Here is an 18,303-nt window from a genome sequence, read left to right on the forward strand (position 1 = left end):
TCGCAGTTCATTTAATTATAGCCTCCAACTTACAAAGCACTTCTCCTAGATTGCCATGAAAGCTCCCCCGTGCACCGAAAAAAAAACCAAAACAACAAACGCGGACGAGGGACGGAAAGATTAAGAAGACGAGAGGCCGGCGTCTCTGGGAGCCATTAGCTGATGAAAGGCCGCGTCGCTCTCTGCTGTTATTATTTATCGAGACTCACCTTGTGTGCCAAGGTGAGATGTAGACCTATTATTGGCGTGCCGTGAGGGAAGGAGGGCGAGAGATCAGAGCGACGGGAAGCCTAAAGAGCGAGGAATCTTTATTCTAAGGGGATGATTCATTCCTTGACTTATGCTGCCTTTGAGGTGTAGCTCGTTCACTTCTGTCAAACAGCCTCTGAAAGAAGTTTTTGTACGTGTTCACAGGGGAATGACTGAATGCATCAGTGCATGTAAGATATCTGTATTAACAGCAGCCAAAAAAATGACTGATTGCATATCAGTATTGTGCATTTACAATTTTAACAGGGCCCACCTGAGTGTCTCTGGCTCCTTAAACCGGCTGGACTGATGCAGCGTGGATCAATACGCAGTATATTAAAAGCTACTGGATTAGTGTCCCGTCGCCCCGCTCTCCTGCTGCTCTTCCTTCCCCTTTTCTTATCCGCTCCCTCCGTGTCTCCGCCTCCCTCTACCCCTCTCCGTCGGATGCGAATAGTAAAACATTCATGCATATTGATCAGCCGAAACCACAATTACCTTCGTCCGTGCGCGTGTTTGTTTGCTTCCCTGCCTGTGTTCAGGAACGAGGGGCTGGACGCTTGATGAGATTTGAATCGGGACGGGTCTGTACCGACTATAACCGGGGGGATGATTGCACGCCGGGAGGTTGTTGCGTGTTGACTCGCAGCACATCATCCAGAGGTTTTCCCCACGACTCTGATGAGAAAGTGCTGCCGCTGAGAGAGGCGGCATCTGAATACTAATGTCACCACAGTCGGGGCTTCACTTTTTGTAGGAGCTGCGCAGTCATGCACACAAATCAGAGTTACTTTGCTCAACTATTCCATAAGAAATTGATTATTTTTGCATTAATTCCCAAATACTTCTGTTGAGGCTATGAGACAGTGAAGTTTAATAGATGATAGAAACAACTGTCACATGCAGATGTTGGATGCTGGCCCACGCTCTGTATGTTTAATGGAAATAAAGCACAGACCTCACCATTTCCTTAAAAAATCAACGGGGTTAAGGTAAAACGATGTGCTGTGGTTTAACTGAGGAGCTTTGGTTTGCTGTTACGACTGCAGATTTGGTTTAGAGTGAGTGCTTCATAATTCGGCGGTTGATTTTAGCCGGCGTGCCTCTTAAACGACTCAGAAGAATATAAAAAAAAAAAGGAAAAAACCAAAGTGCTGCTATGCAGGTGCAGCTGTGGCTCCCTCTGCAAACCAATTGCTCATCAAACGAAACCACATCATCTCTTATTCTGTGAGTCAGACGACGTTAAATGCAATTCCTCCCACCCGGAGCCGATATTTGCTTTGAAGAGAGACACGGAAAGAAATGTTGTTTATCTATAAGCCAAGCGGTAAAGCAAGTCCGTCATCTGAACAGTAAACCCAAGTCGCAGCGCAACACTCATCTCGATATTCTCATCCCACGGATCAGCCAGATTGTTACGCTACAAGGTTAAATGAGTCAGCTGATGAGAAATCTTCCATTTAACATTTGGTGTGTGATGATGATGATGATGATGGCTGGTAGCAGGTTATATCTGTCGCTTGATGTGCCTCATCTTGAGCTTTTAGTGAGCTCGTGTGGGTAGTTGTAGCTCATCATATTCATTTCATCGTATGTTTTTTTTGTATCTTGTGTTCTAGTTTGTGTTGAGGCAGTAAAGTTAAAAGTTAATGCTGCAGCTTCAACTTGAAAGAGAACGCACCATGACGTCCCCACGAAGCGATGTAGACTTCAGAGTTTAAGACGTGCACCTGAATGCACCATGAAGTCCCTCTGGAGCGTGTCAAACTTCGACGCAGCAGAGGAGAGAGACTGAGAACAATCTGCGGAGGTAAACAACACCAAGACACGGCGGAGACGCTCGGCAGAATTTGTTATTAAATCGACAAACTGTCAGTCAGTGTGGAGGGACAGAAATTACTGCGGCATCGACGATGCTGCGTTTGATTTCGAAGTCTCGTTTTGATCAAGTTTTGCGTTAAATTTAAACCCCGACTATTAACTCACGCTCACTACGAGGACATAAAACATTACTGCCTTTCAGTGCATCCATTCTCTCTCCCTCTCAGTCTCTCTTTCACACACAGACACACACATTTATTCTCCCTCATGCATCAACACAGCCACACTGTGTCTTGTTTCTCCTCACTAATAGTGTTTGCCAGACTGCTTTGCCATATTGCCTATTCATTGTGATGTTACTGGAGCTGTAGTCTGCTGCACCTCTGAGGACGGAGGAAGCCTCAGCCTCTCTGGAGTCTGCCTGCCGATGTGACCGGCATGCTAAACATGTATAAGACCAGGCTGGAAGGGGTATAGCCCATATATACACCTACGCTACACACATACACAGCGATCTAACCATCCCTAGACTTAACACAATTTCTCTCCTCAATGATTGATGCCTTCGCAACCCAATCTCATGCCACGCCTTGTCCCGCCCCTCTCTTCACACTGTCCAGCAGCCCATTGGCTGTCAGAGCTGTCAGAGGGTCATGGATGAGAAGCAGAGCAGACTGCAGAGCTTCATGACTCACTCTGCTCTGCAGGCAGGTTGTGCTCCTGTATAGAGGGGGGGTTTGGCTCAGGTGTTCAGCTCTGTGGGGGCTCGTGGAGGCAGATCTCCATCTCTGCAAAAGTGTGGAGAACATTTTGTGGGAGATGATGTGACCTTGAAAAAGGCTGTTCAGCCAATGAATTGTGTAAAGTATCTTTCCAGCGTCTGCAGTGTTATGTCTTTGCTCTATTGTTCAATATTGGCAGAATGGAAAGAAGAAGAAAATGCACCGGCATCCATCCAGTGCTAGTCCTCGACTCGCACCACATAAATGAAAGTATCGATTGTTTTTAATTGTTCCACATATTTGCAAAGGGTGCCCCGATGAGGATTTTCTGGGGCCTGTAAGAAGTATTGGCTAAAACTAATCACCGATCAAAGGGAATATCAATACTGCAACAACATTGTAGGGATGACTTGGTACTTTATATTATTTTACTACTACACTTTTATAATATATAAATATCAACACAGATTTATGATCTAAAAACGGTAGAACCACCTGGTAAGTTCACAAAATGACATCATTTTACTGTAATTAAGCCTTTAAAACAAAGATGTCATATCACATGTACCGATATTAAGAATGTCAGAGTATAAAGTCCCATTTAAAATTTGTATGGAATATGGATTAATCTTGATCAATTAACTGTTTTAAGTCATTTCACGAAGCAAAAATGTCAAACATTTGCTGACGATGTGCTGCTCTTTATTGTTAATCGCGTATCTTTCACTGTTGTCGTAATATCTGAGAGACAAGAGATCGATCAACAGTGAAAATAATCACCAGTTGCAGCTCTGCTCAGTTTCTTCCAACCATTTTTTTAACCAGCATCTTTGGTTTCTGTCTACGCTGGAGTAAAATCAATCCTGACACTGTCGGCGTCTGTTTGACCACAGCAGAAGACGACCGCGTCTCTATTCCTTCTCCAAACCATCTGTAGCATTTAACGACTTTAACGAGTCTGAAGTGTTCGATTGCTTTAAAGTAAAACATGTTCCTCCTCTTCTATCGAACATAAAAATACCAGCCACATACTCCGACTTTCTCCAACCAGGTCACATCGCTTGCGCTTCACCTCACCGATTGTTCTCCTCGCGCCGCGCCGTCACTCATCCCGTCTCGTAACAATCATGAGCTCGAGATGAATTTTTCTGCTTGCCTCTTAATATAAAAGCGAGAGGAGCGCTGCTGTTGCTGCGCCAAACTGTTGACATCTTTACAGGCTGTCTCCACTCAGCCTGGAGCTATTTTAAGAATGTTGTTAGTGAGGAACCAAACGCTTGTTATTTTTGCTTCCTCTGAGCATCCACACTACGAGATATTATTGACTCGCTCTCTCTTTCTTCCATTCTGTCTCCTTCTCCCTCTGACTTTACACAATATTTGCCGGCGCCTGCTTATGTGTGCTCTGGTTTTCATGCACAAGTTAATTTGTATGAGCGTATTTGTCTTATGCGCCTCAGTGTTGTGTGTGTTTTGTGGTTGTGTGTGTACTTGAGTGTGTGGTGACTGCCGATAAGCTTATTGAGGACCTCGGGATCAAAAACTCCCCATGTGAGGCGCTAAGCCACATCAGCTCCCACCTCTGCACTTGAAAACACACACAGACACACACACACAGACACACACACACACACACACACACACACACACACACACACACACACACACACACACACACACACACACACACTCAAACACAAACAACGATCAAAGTCCAAAGTTTGTGTTGGGTCATCTGGATTTCGGGGTTTTGAATACTGTGAAAACTTTTTCTTTCTTTGTATAAAATGTGTGTGTGTGTGTGTTTGCACGTACGAGTGTGTGTGTCCGTGTGAAGCCAAACTAAGCTCGCCAATAAAATCTACCGGGATCAAAGTGACTCTTGAAGGGTGGCAAGTAATTGGATGAAGGGGGGGAAAGGGTTTGGCTGACTTTAGTGCTCACACTTAAACACATCCCCGTGTGTGTTTGTGTAACTGTTGGCCAGGCCTGTAGCAAGTGTAATTGTTTGCTGAGCCAGTGTTGCATCTTTCCTGTTTGTGTGTTTTGTGTGAATGTGCCTGTGTGTGCGCTGCCTTTAAGGTTTCCATGAAAGCGATGTTTACAAACTTGGCCATATTTAAGTAATTAAATAGTAAGTGCTGGAGCTTCCTTGCAGCCTACAGCGCGATGTGTAGCAGGGTCCTTTTTTTTTTTGCATGTTCCTCCTTCTATAAAATAAATAAACACTTGAACCAGAGTGGGACTCAGTAGAGCGCATACCTCTGCCAAGGCCTAAAAGTCCCCTCTTGTACCCACTCACAGATGCATTATTCCCTGAGAAATAAACAAAAACGACAAAAAAGTAACAAAAAGTAAAGTTCAAAACACCAGTTAGAGAATAATCTCTGATCCGTCCCTTTATCCACATCCGCACCAAAGGTTAATGGGGGCTACTCTGCGCCGAGACCTGTCCTCGATCCAAGTTTCGTGGAAATCTGTTGAGTAGTTTTTGTGTAATCCTGCTCACAAACCAACCAACAAAACCAATGGAGAAGACAAAAATGGCAAAAAAGTGATCTTAAGAGAACATTGAATGCTCCAAATAACATAAACAATGTCTTAAAATGTAAAACAGAGATGGAAATTGGCTTGTTACAGCTCGTTTATTCAGTCAGTTTGTTGATATTGTTTGAATTTCTTCTTTACCAGACACAGTGATGACATCTGCGTGGATTCAGACCGTTGTGTCCATCATCTTTTAAGATATCGGATCTCGCGGGGTCTGTGCGAGTCCAAAATGAGGAGCGTTTGGCCCGGCTGCTCGTGTCAGGAACAGACTAATCCATGTTATGGAATGATAATGAGTTTGGAGGAGCGGAGAAGCAGAAGCTAATAAAGGAGGAGGGCGAGACTCTTACTCTTCCTGTCAGCGGCGGCACCGGCGCTGCCATTGATCACAATTACTGAAGGGAGGAGGGGACGCCGCGTTACTTAAGGGAGGAGATGGGGCGCCACGGGGGAAGGAGTTAAGTTACTGTTATGTAAGGGACGTCCTTAAATAAGGGAGGCGGCAAGGCGCTGATGACAAGAAGAGGGAGGAAGGTGTTGAGAGGAGCTGTTGGGAGCGAGGGAGTTAAGAAAGCCTCGGGAAGAAAACAAACGAGAGAACACGGCGCGAAGGTCGACGACGGCCCGTTTTCCCTCTCCACTGTGTACTTAACATGTTGTTTTTCTTGTATGACACGCCAAGGTCACGCCTCCCATGACCGACCGTCGTCAAGGGAACCATAGGGCAGCTTCTTCTTAAAGCCACAGGCGTTCACACATGTGGACACACTCCTCCTGACGCTCTTCTGCTTACATTCCTCATCCATATTCATCCCCGTCATGAGGAAATCATGGCAGTCTTTGTGTTGCTGGCAGGCCTCCTGCTGTAGTTTGAACTAATCTGGCGCTGAAGCGATTCGACAGTTAATGGATTAGTTTGCTCGGCATAATCATCGTAATCACTCGAGTTATTCTCCGAGCGAAAAAATGCCAAGAATTTTCTGGTTCTTCTGGAGGATTTTCCGCTTTTCTTTCTGCTCTGCAGCACGTTTTTAGCTCAAAGTGAGGGCATATAATTGTTAATTACCACTTAGTACAAATTATAAGGATGTAATTGATTTTTCAGGTGTTGGGAATTGGAAAAAATCAAACTTTGATCTGATAAGATGAGCACCGAAGTGTTCACAGTTGATCTTGAGGGGGAACGTGAGTGACTGAACAAAATCCATCCAGTAGTTGTTGAGATGTTCCTTTCAAAAGCACAAATGTCGACCTCGTGGTGCTCGAGGAAAAGTTGGGGGATCGTCGGAGATATTAGGATGCTCCACCTGGGAACTAGAGCCCGACAATTCATCAGCGCAAAGACGATTGACAGCTGTTTTGATATTCAATTAATCATTTCAGTGGTTTCAGCTTCTTCAGTGTGAGGATCATCCTCTGAGGACAGTGAATGTTTGTAGGGCTGCAATTATTGAAAACACATCATAACTGTTATCTTCTGTGTTTTTGCATCAACTTCAAGTAGTTTTGATATTTCACTGTGTGTCACGGCAGGATTTGCGTGTTTGTGTCACTACTCTGACAGACACGCTTATTCACAGACTGGCCTTTCCAGAATGCCAGAGGTCAATCTTCCCACGGACGATATTGAACCGCTCTCTACCTCCGTCAGCTCCCTCCTTTCATCCACCCATGCCTCCTTACCTCAACAGATAAACAAAGAAATAGCAGCGACTGCCTTGGAAAAACACAAGGCGTCATCGCCCAGTGGCATTAAAGATGTATTTAGTGGTGGTGAGTCAGACTGGAAGTTTGACAGAACCATGAAGACTTTCTATGACAAATTGATGCACTCAGGACTCAAACGCACTGTTTCTCCCTGCAGACGGACGTCTTTCTTGTCTTTTACTACGTAATATCCAATGACCGGCAGTTCCACACAGGGCTGGGACCTTGGATTGCCCATTGTTATCATCCTGCCAGCTATTTGAAGCCATAAAAGAAGAAAAGAAATACAAATTTAGCCAACGGGTTGGGTTGAGACATGTATCAATCAAACGCACCCAACCAAGCGATGCACAGCCTCTTCAGTTGGAACTAGAGTTTGTAAAATTGCTAAGAAACACATTAAAGAAGTGAAACTGGTGTGATGCAAGGAACACTGTGTTGACATGCCTTTCAAGAGAAATCGTGCATTGTCCCAATAGGAGTTTTTTTTTTATGTATTTTGGAGCCAGCAGCCATTAGAGGAAGTGCAACTGGAGGCACTTCCACTTTGACTTTAACGTTCACTCGTGGCGGCTGCAGCCCGGTCCAGACGCCGTCAATAAACAGCGGGGACAATCTGTGTTGTGCCTTACTGCGTTTTATCGATCGTGTGATGTCGAGCACGCTGTAGCTGGAAAAAGCCGCTCCTCTGACGACGCGTGGCTTTACCCGACAGAAACGAGGAAAAAACCTCTCGAACCGCATCTTCTGTTACTTTTTTGCAGTTTGTTGAATCCTCAGTATGTGTCAGCAGGGTGGGGCTGGCTGCATCAGGCCACATAATGACTGTCAGGAAGTTCAGACATCCACTTTTGAGTAATTGCTACTTTACACCTTAACTGAACACGAGTTTCTGAAGTGAGCACCCCACCCTGCTCGATACAGCTGCTTTTAAGTCCAGGCTTTAAATGCTGAGGTTGGCTTTTTGTCATCAAATGCAATTTAAAGACCAAAAGTACCTCTAAATTGATCTTACAAGCAAGTATCGTTTGTGGAGTCAAAGTCTGATTTGCTCTGTGCCTTAGAGATTCATTGTTGAGCTGCACTGGACGACATGTTTCTTCATTCCTGTGCTGCCACGTTGTGATGCATCTTGTAGTCATATAATCTGCAGCTCTTTTGATAAGCAGTGAATCATTTTTCAAGCAAAAATGACAAACATTGGTCCGTTCTAGGTTTAAAAATGTACGTTGTTGCTGCTTATCTTCGTCTCACATGGTAGCACATTGGATATTTTAGGGTTTTGGACTGTTTGACGGTTAATCTGATGAGGCATTTTCAGAATGTTTTGATGTTTTACGAGAGAGAAAATAATCAGATTAATCAACTGTAACCATCCTGCCGCTGAAAATAGTCCCCAACAAACTATTTACCTCTGTTGGAGTAATGTTTGCGAAAAACTACAGTGGCACAGTACAGTTTAGGGAAGTACTTAGCCTTTTTTTAAGGTTTTTATGAAGATGTATGCCATGAATTGTAAAGAGAGCCGGAGAGGCACCAAGTACGTCAGAAACCTGAGGGAGACGTATTAATACGTTGGTTGATTTTGGTCTTTTCATGGGATTTGTTGACAGTATGAAATATAAAGAACAAGAACAGCGGTATTACCCTTTAATGACGCCTGGGTTGAAATTGTGCCTATACAAGAGCTCCTCAACTGTGAGGATTTGCTGCTTTTCTTCATGTTTTGTGATAGTAAACTGAGTATTATTTGCACATTAATTGATTCTGGAAATGATTCTGCATATATCCGTGTTTTCCCGTTCACCCAGTTATATATACTTCTTCTTGAACGACATTCGGAGCTCAACTTTATTTGTATAGCGCTTTGAATATTTGTCCTGCGGCTTCGCAGTGAAGAGAGAAAGACAGTGAGGGAAGATGAAAACAGAATCAAGACACCATTGCTTCTAACAGCACTGTCAAAATTAACGTATTTACAAAAAACATGGACGACCGTTTGACATTTGTCATTTCGCGAAGCCAGAACTCAATTATCAACAGATTTGCCTCCAAGAGATTTGGATCCAATTGGGAATTAATCCAGCCCCCTGGCTTAGCTCGACTCCCTCAAAGACAAATTGGTTTTGTTGTTATTTTCCATTTATGCATCGCAGCCTATGATTAGTTTGTGCGAGAAAGACGGCGCCGTGCTCCCATTTTTTCCCCGTCTTTACCGTGCGACCAAAGGTGTTGTTTCCCAGCTCCTGCACAGCTCCTCGCCATCATACGCCGGTGCACTTTCCTCCCCTCTTGTCTGTTCTTTCTATCAGATTGTTAATAACGTGCAGCGACTGTTAAATCGTAGTGACAGGCTGTCGAGGAGACGGAGCAGAAAAGTGAGAACTGCACCGGAGAGGAAGCGTTCGCGGCGGGCGGACTGTTTTGACCTTTACCATGTGATTCCCCTCGTCTGATGCGGCGACAGTGAGGAACTGTAGCCGTGTGGCAGTCGAGGCAGGAGCCGTGTGTGTGTTTTTTGAATGATCGTCTCTTCCAGAGGGATTTACAGTAGTTAAGTTAAGAGTGCAGGGGGCACCGCCGAGGTGTAGTGGCAATTTCCCTGTGAGAGAAGTGTTGGAAATTAATAAAAACAGCAGCCAAGGACCAACTTTGACTGTTATTTTCATTCCTCTTCCCATTTTTTTTCACGTTACTCGTTATGGAGATCATTGTGCTTCTGTTATCAGCTGCTTCCTGTGTTTTAAAAAGATCGACTAATCAACCGATCGACGAATAAAACTAAAATTCAGCGAGGTGCTTAATGGAAAGCTTGTGTTTCAGCGGAGTACAGACGTAATGCAGAAATCCCTCTGGTAGTTACATCCATTTACTGAGCAACAATGAAGTCCGCCCTGGGTATTTACTGTAACTTAATCTCAAGGGAAATTTGGATTTTGTCCAGATGTTACATCACGATCCACCGAGCGATTGATTAAGAGACTACAGTGCTGCTCATTACTGCAATAAATCGAGAAGTTCCTGAAGACCTGAAGAGCGAACGTCATCAGTGCGACGTCTTATTTGAGTTTGATCCATCGTCATCTTTGTTCGAGGAGCTTTAGGACCCTCCACGAGCTATAACCCAGCTTTGATGTCCGCTGATGGGAGGCCCCGGTGGTGTCATAAACATTTACCGTCTCGTCAGCTCTGTGATTGATCGCGCCGTGGAAGGGAAAGGCTCACAGAGGAGGTGCAGAACAGCGGTGTTCGATGACTGACATCTGTCTTAGAGAGAGGGATTCACGTAACCCAGAGGGACACGGGCTCAGATAGAACAGAACCAAGAAACAATTCGGGTAATCGGTGACCACACCCGGCTCTGCATTTCCTAGCATGTTAATCTGCAACATTTTTTGATGATTGAATAAAAGTTGAGGCACTTTTTCAACACACTCTGGCTTGATTTTGAAATGCATCGGCCTCTACCAGCCCGTGATTCATCCGTGTCCGTTTAAAGATTGATGGGCACGCAGTTAGATTGTCCCTTCCTCCCTCACCCATTTCCCCCTCTTTGCCTCCCTAATGGCTCGCCTCAGGTGCTTCAGTCTCCTCCCTAATCGACCCCTGGCGCCCGGCCCTCTTGTGCCTTCCTCTCCATCCTGATTCACTCCACTCCAGATCCAGCAGGTGTAAGCAGAAGCTGCACTTTAGCTGGCTTTTTCCAACAAGAGGGAAAGAAAAAAAAAATCGATTTGTTTTTATTCATAGCTTTAGCCACCGCTGGACGCTTTGATCTGGCAGCAGAAAGCCGCCGGGAGCGAGGAGGAGAAAGGCCCTCGCTGTTCGTCGCCGCGTGTTAACGGCGGTTGCGTCAGCCGCCGGGGCCGCTCGTTCGTTTCCAGCGTCGGGATGTGAGCGCCGAGGGGAAAGATGAAAGGCAGGAAGTGGGGTGGATTTGGAGGACGGCCCAGGTGAGATGAGAGGGACGCAATATTTCTGTCCACTCTGTCCGCCTTTAATCTTTGGAGCTGTCAATAAAGGTTGCATTAGAAGTTCGACCGTGCGTGTTTCAGCACTTGTTTCTAGATGCCTGGGACTATTGATCTGTGTAGAGCCATGGTGATTGTGATTGTTATTGATCGTGTTGCTTTTTTTCTGCTATTGTTTTCCACTGACTCATGTGGCATTGATTCTTATGTGGCTGAAGGTCCGACCTCCACAAGGTTCAGTGTCCTGGTGGACGCTGCGCTGGAAGTGGGCGCCGTTTGTTAAACAAAGCTGCAGCTAACGATTATTTCGTCATCGGTTTAATCTGCTGATTACTCCCACGAGTAATGGATTAATCGCTCGGTTACAGAGATATCCACGGAAGTTAGCATGCTAACCAGCTAGCCCCAGCCTGCCCTGGTCCCTGATCTCCCTGTCTGTACCGCTAGCTGCATGGCTAACTGAGCTAGCCTGCTAAGGGCAGCTACTGAAGTAGGAACCTGCAAATATTTGACATTTTTGCTTTATTTTGGGTTATTACTAGATTAGGTTTTCATGCTTTAGCAGTTTTAGCTCCTGTCTCTTTAAGGTCCCCCTCCTGAATACCTAGTCTGCTCTGATTGGTCAGCTCACACACGCCTGAGCCAGCACCGCTAACAGTCAGCTCTGTCATGTTTTCAGCTTCCAGTTATCTTCACTTCTACCGTGAACATCGGTATACATTGTACAAATGTGTGATGTCACAAAGTCACCGGATTAAAGGCGGGACTACTGACGAGGCGTTTGAGGAGCAGTGTTTTCTGTGGGAGAGAGGAGCTTCTGTTGGCGCAGACGTTGTGCTTTTTGAAATTTTAAGATCTTTTACACGAAATACAAGAATTATTACAATCATGACACAATAAACCTAATTTAAAAAATAGTCGAACAAGCGTCACAGTATCATCCTGCGTTCTCCTCGTGGAAAACAGACACTTTTTCTTTTTTTATCTCAGCGATGTCAGACGTTTTTTCTCGTTTCATCTTATTTCCACACATCTTGTCAGCCTCTGTCATCCACAGATCTCAGATCTCTCTGTCTTCACTGTCTGACTGCTTGATTGTCTCCCCCTCTCTGTATTCATGGCCGTCTTTACATCTCCGTTTCTTATTTGTCATTATTTCCTCCATCTCTTTTCTCTCTCTGGTGCTTTGTCAGCCCGTCTGTCTTTTTCATTCTTCGACATAATATTCCCTCTTTGTGTTTTTCCTTTGTTTCCTTTCTATCCGCCTGATTCGCCCCCCGGCTGCCCCAGCAGGTCTATTTTAGTGGTTTACTTTCTGTCTCTAAAGCCCTGAAGATGAATTATTGAACAGGCTGACCCCTGGCTGTACAGCTGCTGTTTGGGTGTGTGTCTGTGTCTTTTCTCTGTTTTTCATTCCTGCTCTTTGAGTTCGTCTCGTCTTTGATGATTCTCTGTGTTTCTGAACAATTAAAGCCTTTCTTCATGTGTGTCTATTGTGCTGAAACGTGAGCGATTTGCTCTTGTTTTGTTCAGAGGTTGTCAAATCATCATCCCGTATAATTTGTGTTTGTGTGCGCTGACGCAAGTGTTGACTTCGGTTAGAAAAGGGACGCTTTTGACAAAAATAGCAAACCATTTTCAGTCCCGTCGTCAGCCAAATTGAATCTTTTTGTAACAGCTTGTCATCAGATAAAACACAAAGCTGCACTAAAAGCCTCTTCAGATGTCACTCATTTTTATTTAGCTTCTTTTAGCTCGCTGGTCCACTGGAGAGTCAGAAAGTGAACATGAAGCAGGAAGTTAAGAGTTTTATTGTATTGCTTCAAATACTTTATAGCCTGTACACATCATTATATCCACATTACTGATGATGATTGATAAAAAATCTCATGGTGTTAGTATTTTATGTCTTTATAATATCTTCTAATCAAAGTCCTCTTTGTGCTTCCTTCCAGGTTGTTCAACCTGACTCTGAAGAAGCTGATCATGCTGAAGGAGCTGGATAAAGACCTCACCTCTGTGGTCATCGCCGTCAAACTGCAGGTACGAGTTGTCTCAGACAATAGGAAGGGAAACAGCTGCAGCATGTGGGGAAGAAAATGTTCAACTATAATCCAAAGTAATGTGAAGTAGTGAAATGGTGCTTAGGAAACACACAACATCAATGTTACAATATTAAAATCCTTAGATTAAAGGCAACACATGCCTGAATTATGGATGCATGATACATCATCTAAACTGGGAATTTTATATTGGCAGCCTTCCTGATGAAAAGGGCCAATAATTTAAAGCCAAATTGCTTTCATGGACTTAATAAGCTCAAGGTTTACACCCAAACATGTCATTTTTTATAGTTTCAGAGGACGATAACATGATTGGGAAAAGGCGATACAACTCTTGCTAGAGCTAATAAATCCTCTTTGCTCACTGACAAAAAGTAGATTTTTGTTTTAGCTGCACGAAGACAGAAGAGAAGTATTTTCATCTTCACTGAATTAATGTTTGCAGCGTCTGATTAACAGAAAGTCTTTTAAGTCAACGGTTTTTCAGGCAGCAGATGTTGAAATGTTGCTGAATAAACCACAAATGGAGTTTCTTTCTTCAGTTTTTGTTCGTTGCTTTGTCGAGTCAGGCTGTTGGATCGGGACTCACTTCCTCCTCTTTGTTTACTCCGGCACAGCTGTGTTTTCTCACACTCAACAGGAGCCTCTTTTAATGTTTCTCCATATTAAAAGTCAAGTTCTTACTATCTGACGCCTTTTTAACAACAGAGGCGGCCATGTTGTTACGATATTCCAAAAACAAAAGATAGATGTGAATTAAAGAGCGAGTCAGTGCTTCCTTCATGCAGACCGACTGTCTGCGTGCTCAGACGTCTCCATCTTGTCCCTAATTGAAGAAAACCTACAAAATCTTTGACAGAGTACAAATTAAGATGTTTCAATTCCTCTTTAATGCCGTGGCTCCTCTCCCAGTTTCTGCTGCTTGGCTTGTTTTCTCTCGTCGCCATCTCCATCTTGTTTTCAATCTAAGTAAACCAATAGCTTCTCTGCTGTTTCTGGCACATAATACACTTTAAGCTGTTTCAATTCTTCTCCCAAACTGCTGCTGCTTCTGCCACAGTCCTCACTCCTATCACTCAGTTTCCCCCCACACCTCCTTTGCTCCCACGCTTCCCTCGCTGCATGCGGTAGATGAGAGTTCATTGTTTTGTCTCTGCTGGAGTCGGCCGGGGCATGCTAATAATCTTTTCCATCTCTCACCGCTTTTCTATCCGCGCGCTCACGACGTTCTCTCCTTTGTGTCTTCCCTCCTGTCGCCTCCTCAGGGCTCCAAGCGGATCCTGCGCTCCAACGAGATCCTGCTGTCCTCGGCGGGGCTGACGGAGACCGACCTGCAGCTCACCTTCTCCCTGCAGGTAAAGACGAGGGTTCAGCGAGTTCAGGCCCCTGTCAGTCAAAAGCAAACAGAAGCTTTGCTCCTGTACTTGTGTTGGGTTTTGTTTCTGCTGTAATATCTTCCTCATACATAGTCGTACCAACACGTATCCTCAAACCCTAAAAGTAGAAATGTCACAACAGATAAATGATGCAGACGGTTTTGATGTCGGGCTGAACTATTTTGAGTTTGGTGCAGTTGTCGTGTACCTGCTTTTTTTGTTGTGCAGCATCACTTCCTCAGTCTTTGTAAACAGAGTGAACAGACAGGGTGATTAAAAAATGGTTCTGCTCGTCTAGAAACTGAAATAAATCTGCAGAAAACAGTTTTATCTGCAACTGTTTTCTGCAAGATAATCCAATTCCAAAATCAAAGCACACATTTTCAGGCTTCGTTTGTGATTACTTGTCTTTTCAGGCAGTGCTCGGCAGCCAAAAATGATATTTAATCTAACTCATTAATGTAGCAATTTGTTTTTGTCGGTGAACTTCACCTTACAGACTCGATTCAGGGCAAAAACAGCAGCCTACAGCCATGCTAGCAGCTCTTTGAGCCGTGTTTGGAGGCAAATGCTAACACCAACATGCAGTTGTTTCAATGCGTTATGTCCCTTTTCTTTAAAGCAAGCGTAAAACAATCGCTGCTAGTTTGCTGACGTCTCTGCAGCTCACAAAAACATAAAAGAAATGATCGTGAAATCAGCTACATGTAATAAACATCAGACTCCAGCATGCATCAACACACGTGCAGCGTTTGTAACATCCGCTCCCTCAGCATTCGTTCAGGCAGAGCATGGTTAATATGATTCCCAGTAGGGCTTCTTCTGCTCTAAATTATCCTTTCCAATTTCCATGTTTCTAAATGCTGCTAAAAGGTCAGGGAGTTTCTCTCTCCGGATGTTAGCGAGTGCAGCGAGCCAGACATTATACATTATACATCAAACTTTCTACGACGCCAGCGCTGCAGAGAAGAGGCCCATTAGAAAACGGAGCAGCGGAGTGATTTCACGGCTCCGAACATTGTTACAGGAGTCGCTTTCGTTCCATTTATAGTGCCACCGGTGCAGATCCTTAATGACGGGTTATGTCATAGTTGGGACGTGACTAAGAGGTTCGACACCTCAGGAAGCCGGAGACAGGTCAGCGGGTGTGAAGTCCTTATGCAACGAGCCAGTTCAGATCAGCCTAATTATCGTGACCCGTGAAGAGAACGTCATCTCTTCATCGGTGATCTGAACCCGTTCAGCAGGTCAGGCGTTTATGTATGTGTTTATGTGCACCTGCAGTACCCGCACTTCCTGAAGAGGGACGCCAACAAGCTCCAGATCATGCTGCAGCGACGGAAGCGATACAAGAACCGGACCATCCTGGGCTACAAGACCCTGGCCCTGGGACTCATCAACATGGCCGAGGTGACGCAGCTTTACTCAGTGATCAGAAGTAATTTTGTGGTGTCAAGTGTTTCCTTCTGCTTTAGTGAGTATTTCTTTTCCCAGAATGCCTTTAAAGCTTTGCCTTTATCACATTAAGGCAGCAAGAAAAAGGCATGAATAGCATTCTGACAGCAACATTATTTTTATTCCTCCGCGCCGGCGACAGCTGTGCACGGAGGCATTATGTTTTCAGGTTGTCCGTCCATCTGTCCATCTGTCCATCTGTCCGCCTGTCCCATTCTTGTGAATATCTCAGGAGCGCCTTGAGGCAACGTCGTCAAATTCGGCACACACGTCCACTACGACTCGAGGTTGAGCTGATTAGATTTCAGATTGTCAGAGGTCAGAGGTCACTGTGACCTCACAAAACACAAACAACCAAACAACAGGATAAAATGATGAAGTTATGACATATGGTCAGAGGTTAAATGCATTGTGACATCATAATATTGTGTCAGGAACATCAGCTTGACCAGTAATCAGGATATTTATCGCGTATCGTAATTGTTTCATCTAAACTTGACTCGTTTCAAGACCTAATTTACTGTAAAATACGATAATTGGTGTCTTCTCTAGGCTCCAAACTTATCTTTTTCGACATGTGCGGTTTGAAAATGGTTTAAACATTCTTATGCTGCAAACGTTTGCACTATTATTCATACGCGAGTAATCAGCACAGAGCAGTTGCACTTAAACTATTTTCCAAATGAGTGGATGATTTGTAGTTGCAGTGCCGCCGGAGGAAAGGCTAAACACATGCAGACGTCTCTTGAAGCTCCCGTTTGGTACATTTTTGTGTATTTTCAGCACAGAGCACCTCCGACAGCGGCAGATGGAGGTCGAGCACGTCAGCTGTTGAGATGTTGAGTCAGCGGAGTCGCACCCTCTGCAGCCAGACAAACGTCCCGGCTGATCTGAGCTGTTGACCCAACAAACGACCAGCCACGGGCTCATTTCCCTAAACATGCAGCCTCTGCCTTCTGCGTCGGTCACAAAGTGATTTCTAACCTAATATAAACCAGAATAAACGGGACGGTCCGCTCCCCTGTTCCTCCTTTATCGTTCATAATCTTTGCTAACCTTCATTTAACCTTCATTTAACCTTCATCCAAACTCAATTCGAGCAAGTGCACTTTAAAATCAAAGCGGGATTTTGATCTTTGGCCCGGCGTTCTCGTCTCCGCCGCCATAAATGTCGCCATAAATCAAACTTCCAATTAAACATTAGCCTCTTCTGCCAAAAGCTCCTCGCGCTCTCCGTCTTGCACAATATAAAAACCTTTATACAAGCGCCGTGATCGATGGCTGTGTCTGTCGCCCTGTGTGTGCACATGTGGACGTCCTTTACATCGGACGTCTGGTGAGTTTTCAGGCTGCTGGCACACTACGAGGAGTTTATGGAGAGAAAATGACATAAATACAGACTTTATCAAGAGGTGGGTTTGGTCTCCGGGATGTTTATACTCTCCTCACTTTGTCGAGAGCAAATGAAACCAAATGCAACAGCAGAATAAGCCGATGGATTGTATGAAAAACAGCCAAACAGCCCATTTTTCCATCTAAAACAGTGTGTCGCTCCAGCCTCTGTGATGCCCGCTGGACCTCCTCTCGTCTGCATGTGAAATAAAGTCAAATTTTATTCATGAATCTCTTCCAGCAGACTGCAAAGTGCTTTCCAGAGGTCAGAGGACACGAATACAGACTCGAACGCACGACAGGTTCAAACTCATTTCCTTTCACAGACACGGGAAAAGTCTCCTCCGTCTGAACTCCGCCGGTTTATTCTGCCCTCAGCTCCGCGTGCGTGTCAGAAAAATAATACGCTATAGGGGACACGCTCAGGTTTCCGGTTCATACGGTCCTATCCGAAATGTCATTTTGATGGCTCGGCGCTGGTTTAATATGACGGGTGGTTTCCACTGACCCAGCAGGTGTTGTCGAACCTGTTTGAAAATTCAAAAATGCCCTTAAAACTTCTAAAGTGCTCCGAATATATAAAACACGGTAAAGCACAGACACAAGAGTTGTTACTCAACAGTTTTACTTTAATCTTGTTCATATTTCGCAGGATGTTCTTGAGTCAGTTGCTGTAAAGACACGAGTCCGATCTTCCTGTCTCTCTTGGTTGCCTCTACAAGCCTGTGGACGATTTATCTCAGTTGTTTTAATGCAACTGGACTGTGGATTTCTTTGCGAATGACTCGGGTTGGATTTTCCATGACAGTCCAAACCCAGAAATATTTCATTTACTGTCTTATGTAATAAAAAACAAGCAGCAAATTAGATTAGATAGACTTTATTGATCCCACAACAGGGAAATTCACTTGTTACAACAACTCAAGTAAAAGAAAAACAAGTGTTCCCTGACCGGGAATCGAACCCGGGCCGCGGCGGTGAGAGCGCCGAATCC

The 18,303-nt window shown here is 44.6% G+C and overlaps 1 protein-coding gene across 1 annotated transcript in view; it reads left to right on the forward strand.

Annotated features, from left to right (window-relative positions):
• Window positions 1–18,303, forward strand: part of pacs1 (phosphofurin acidic cluster sorting protein 1) — a 57,712-nt gene that overhangs the window by 17,164 nt on the left and 22,245 nt on the right. Inside the window, exons 2-4 of the mRNA XM_084344689.1 lie at window positions 12,979–13,066; window positions 14,352–14,441; window positions 15,747–15,872. Of these exons, the coding sequence (XP_084200815.1) occupies window positions 12,979–13,066; window positions 14,352–14,441; window positions 15,747–15,872 (304 nt within the window). The remainder of the gene's footprint in view (window positions 1–12,978; window positions 13,067–14,351; window positions 14,442–15,746; window positions 15,873–18,303) is intronic.

Source organism: Pagrus pagrus, assembly GCF_965226575.1.
Source record: "Pagrus pagrus genome assembly, chromosome: 22".
In the NCBI taxonomy this organism is placed as follows: Eukaryota; Metazoa; Chordata; class Actinopteri; order Spariformes; family Sparidae; genus Pagrus; species Pagrus pagrus.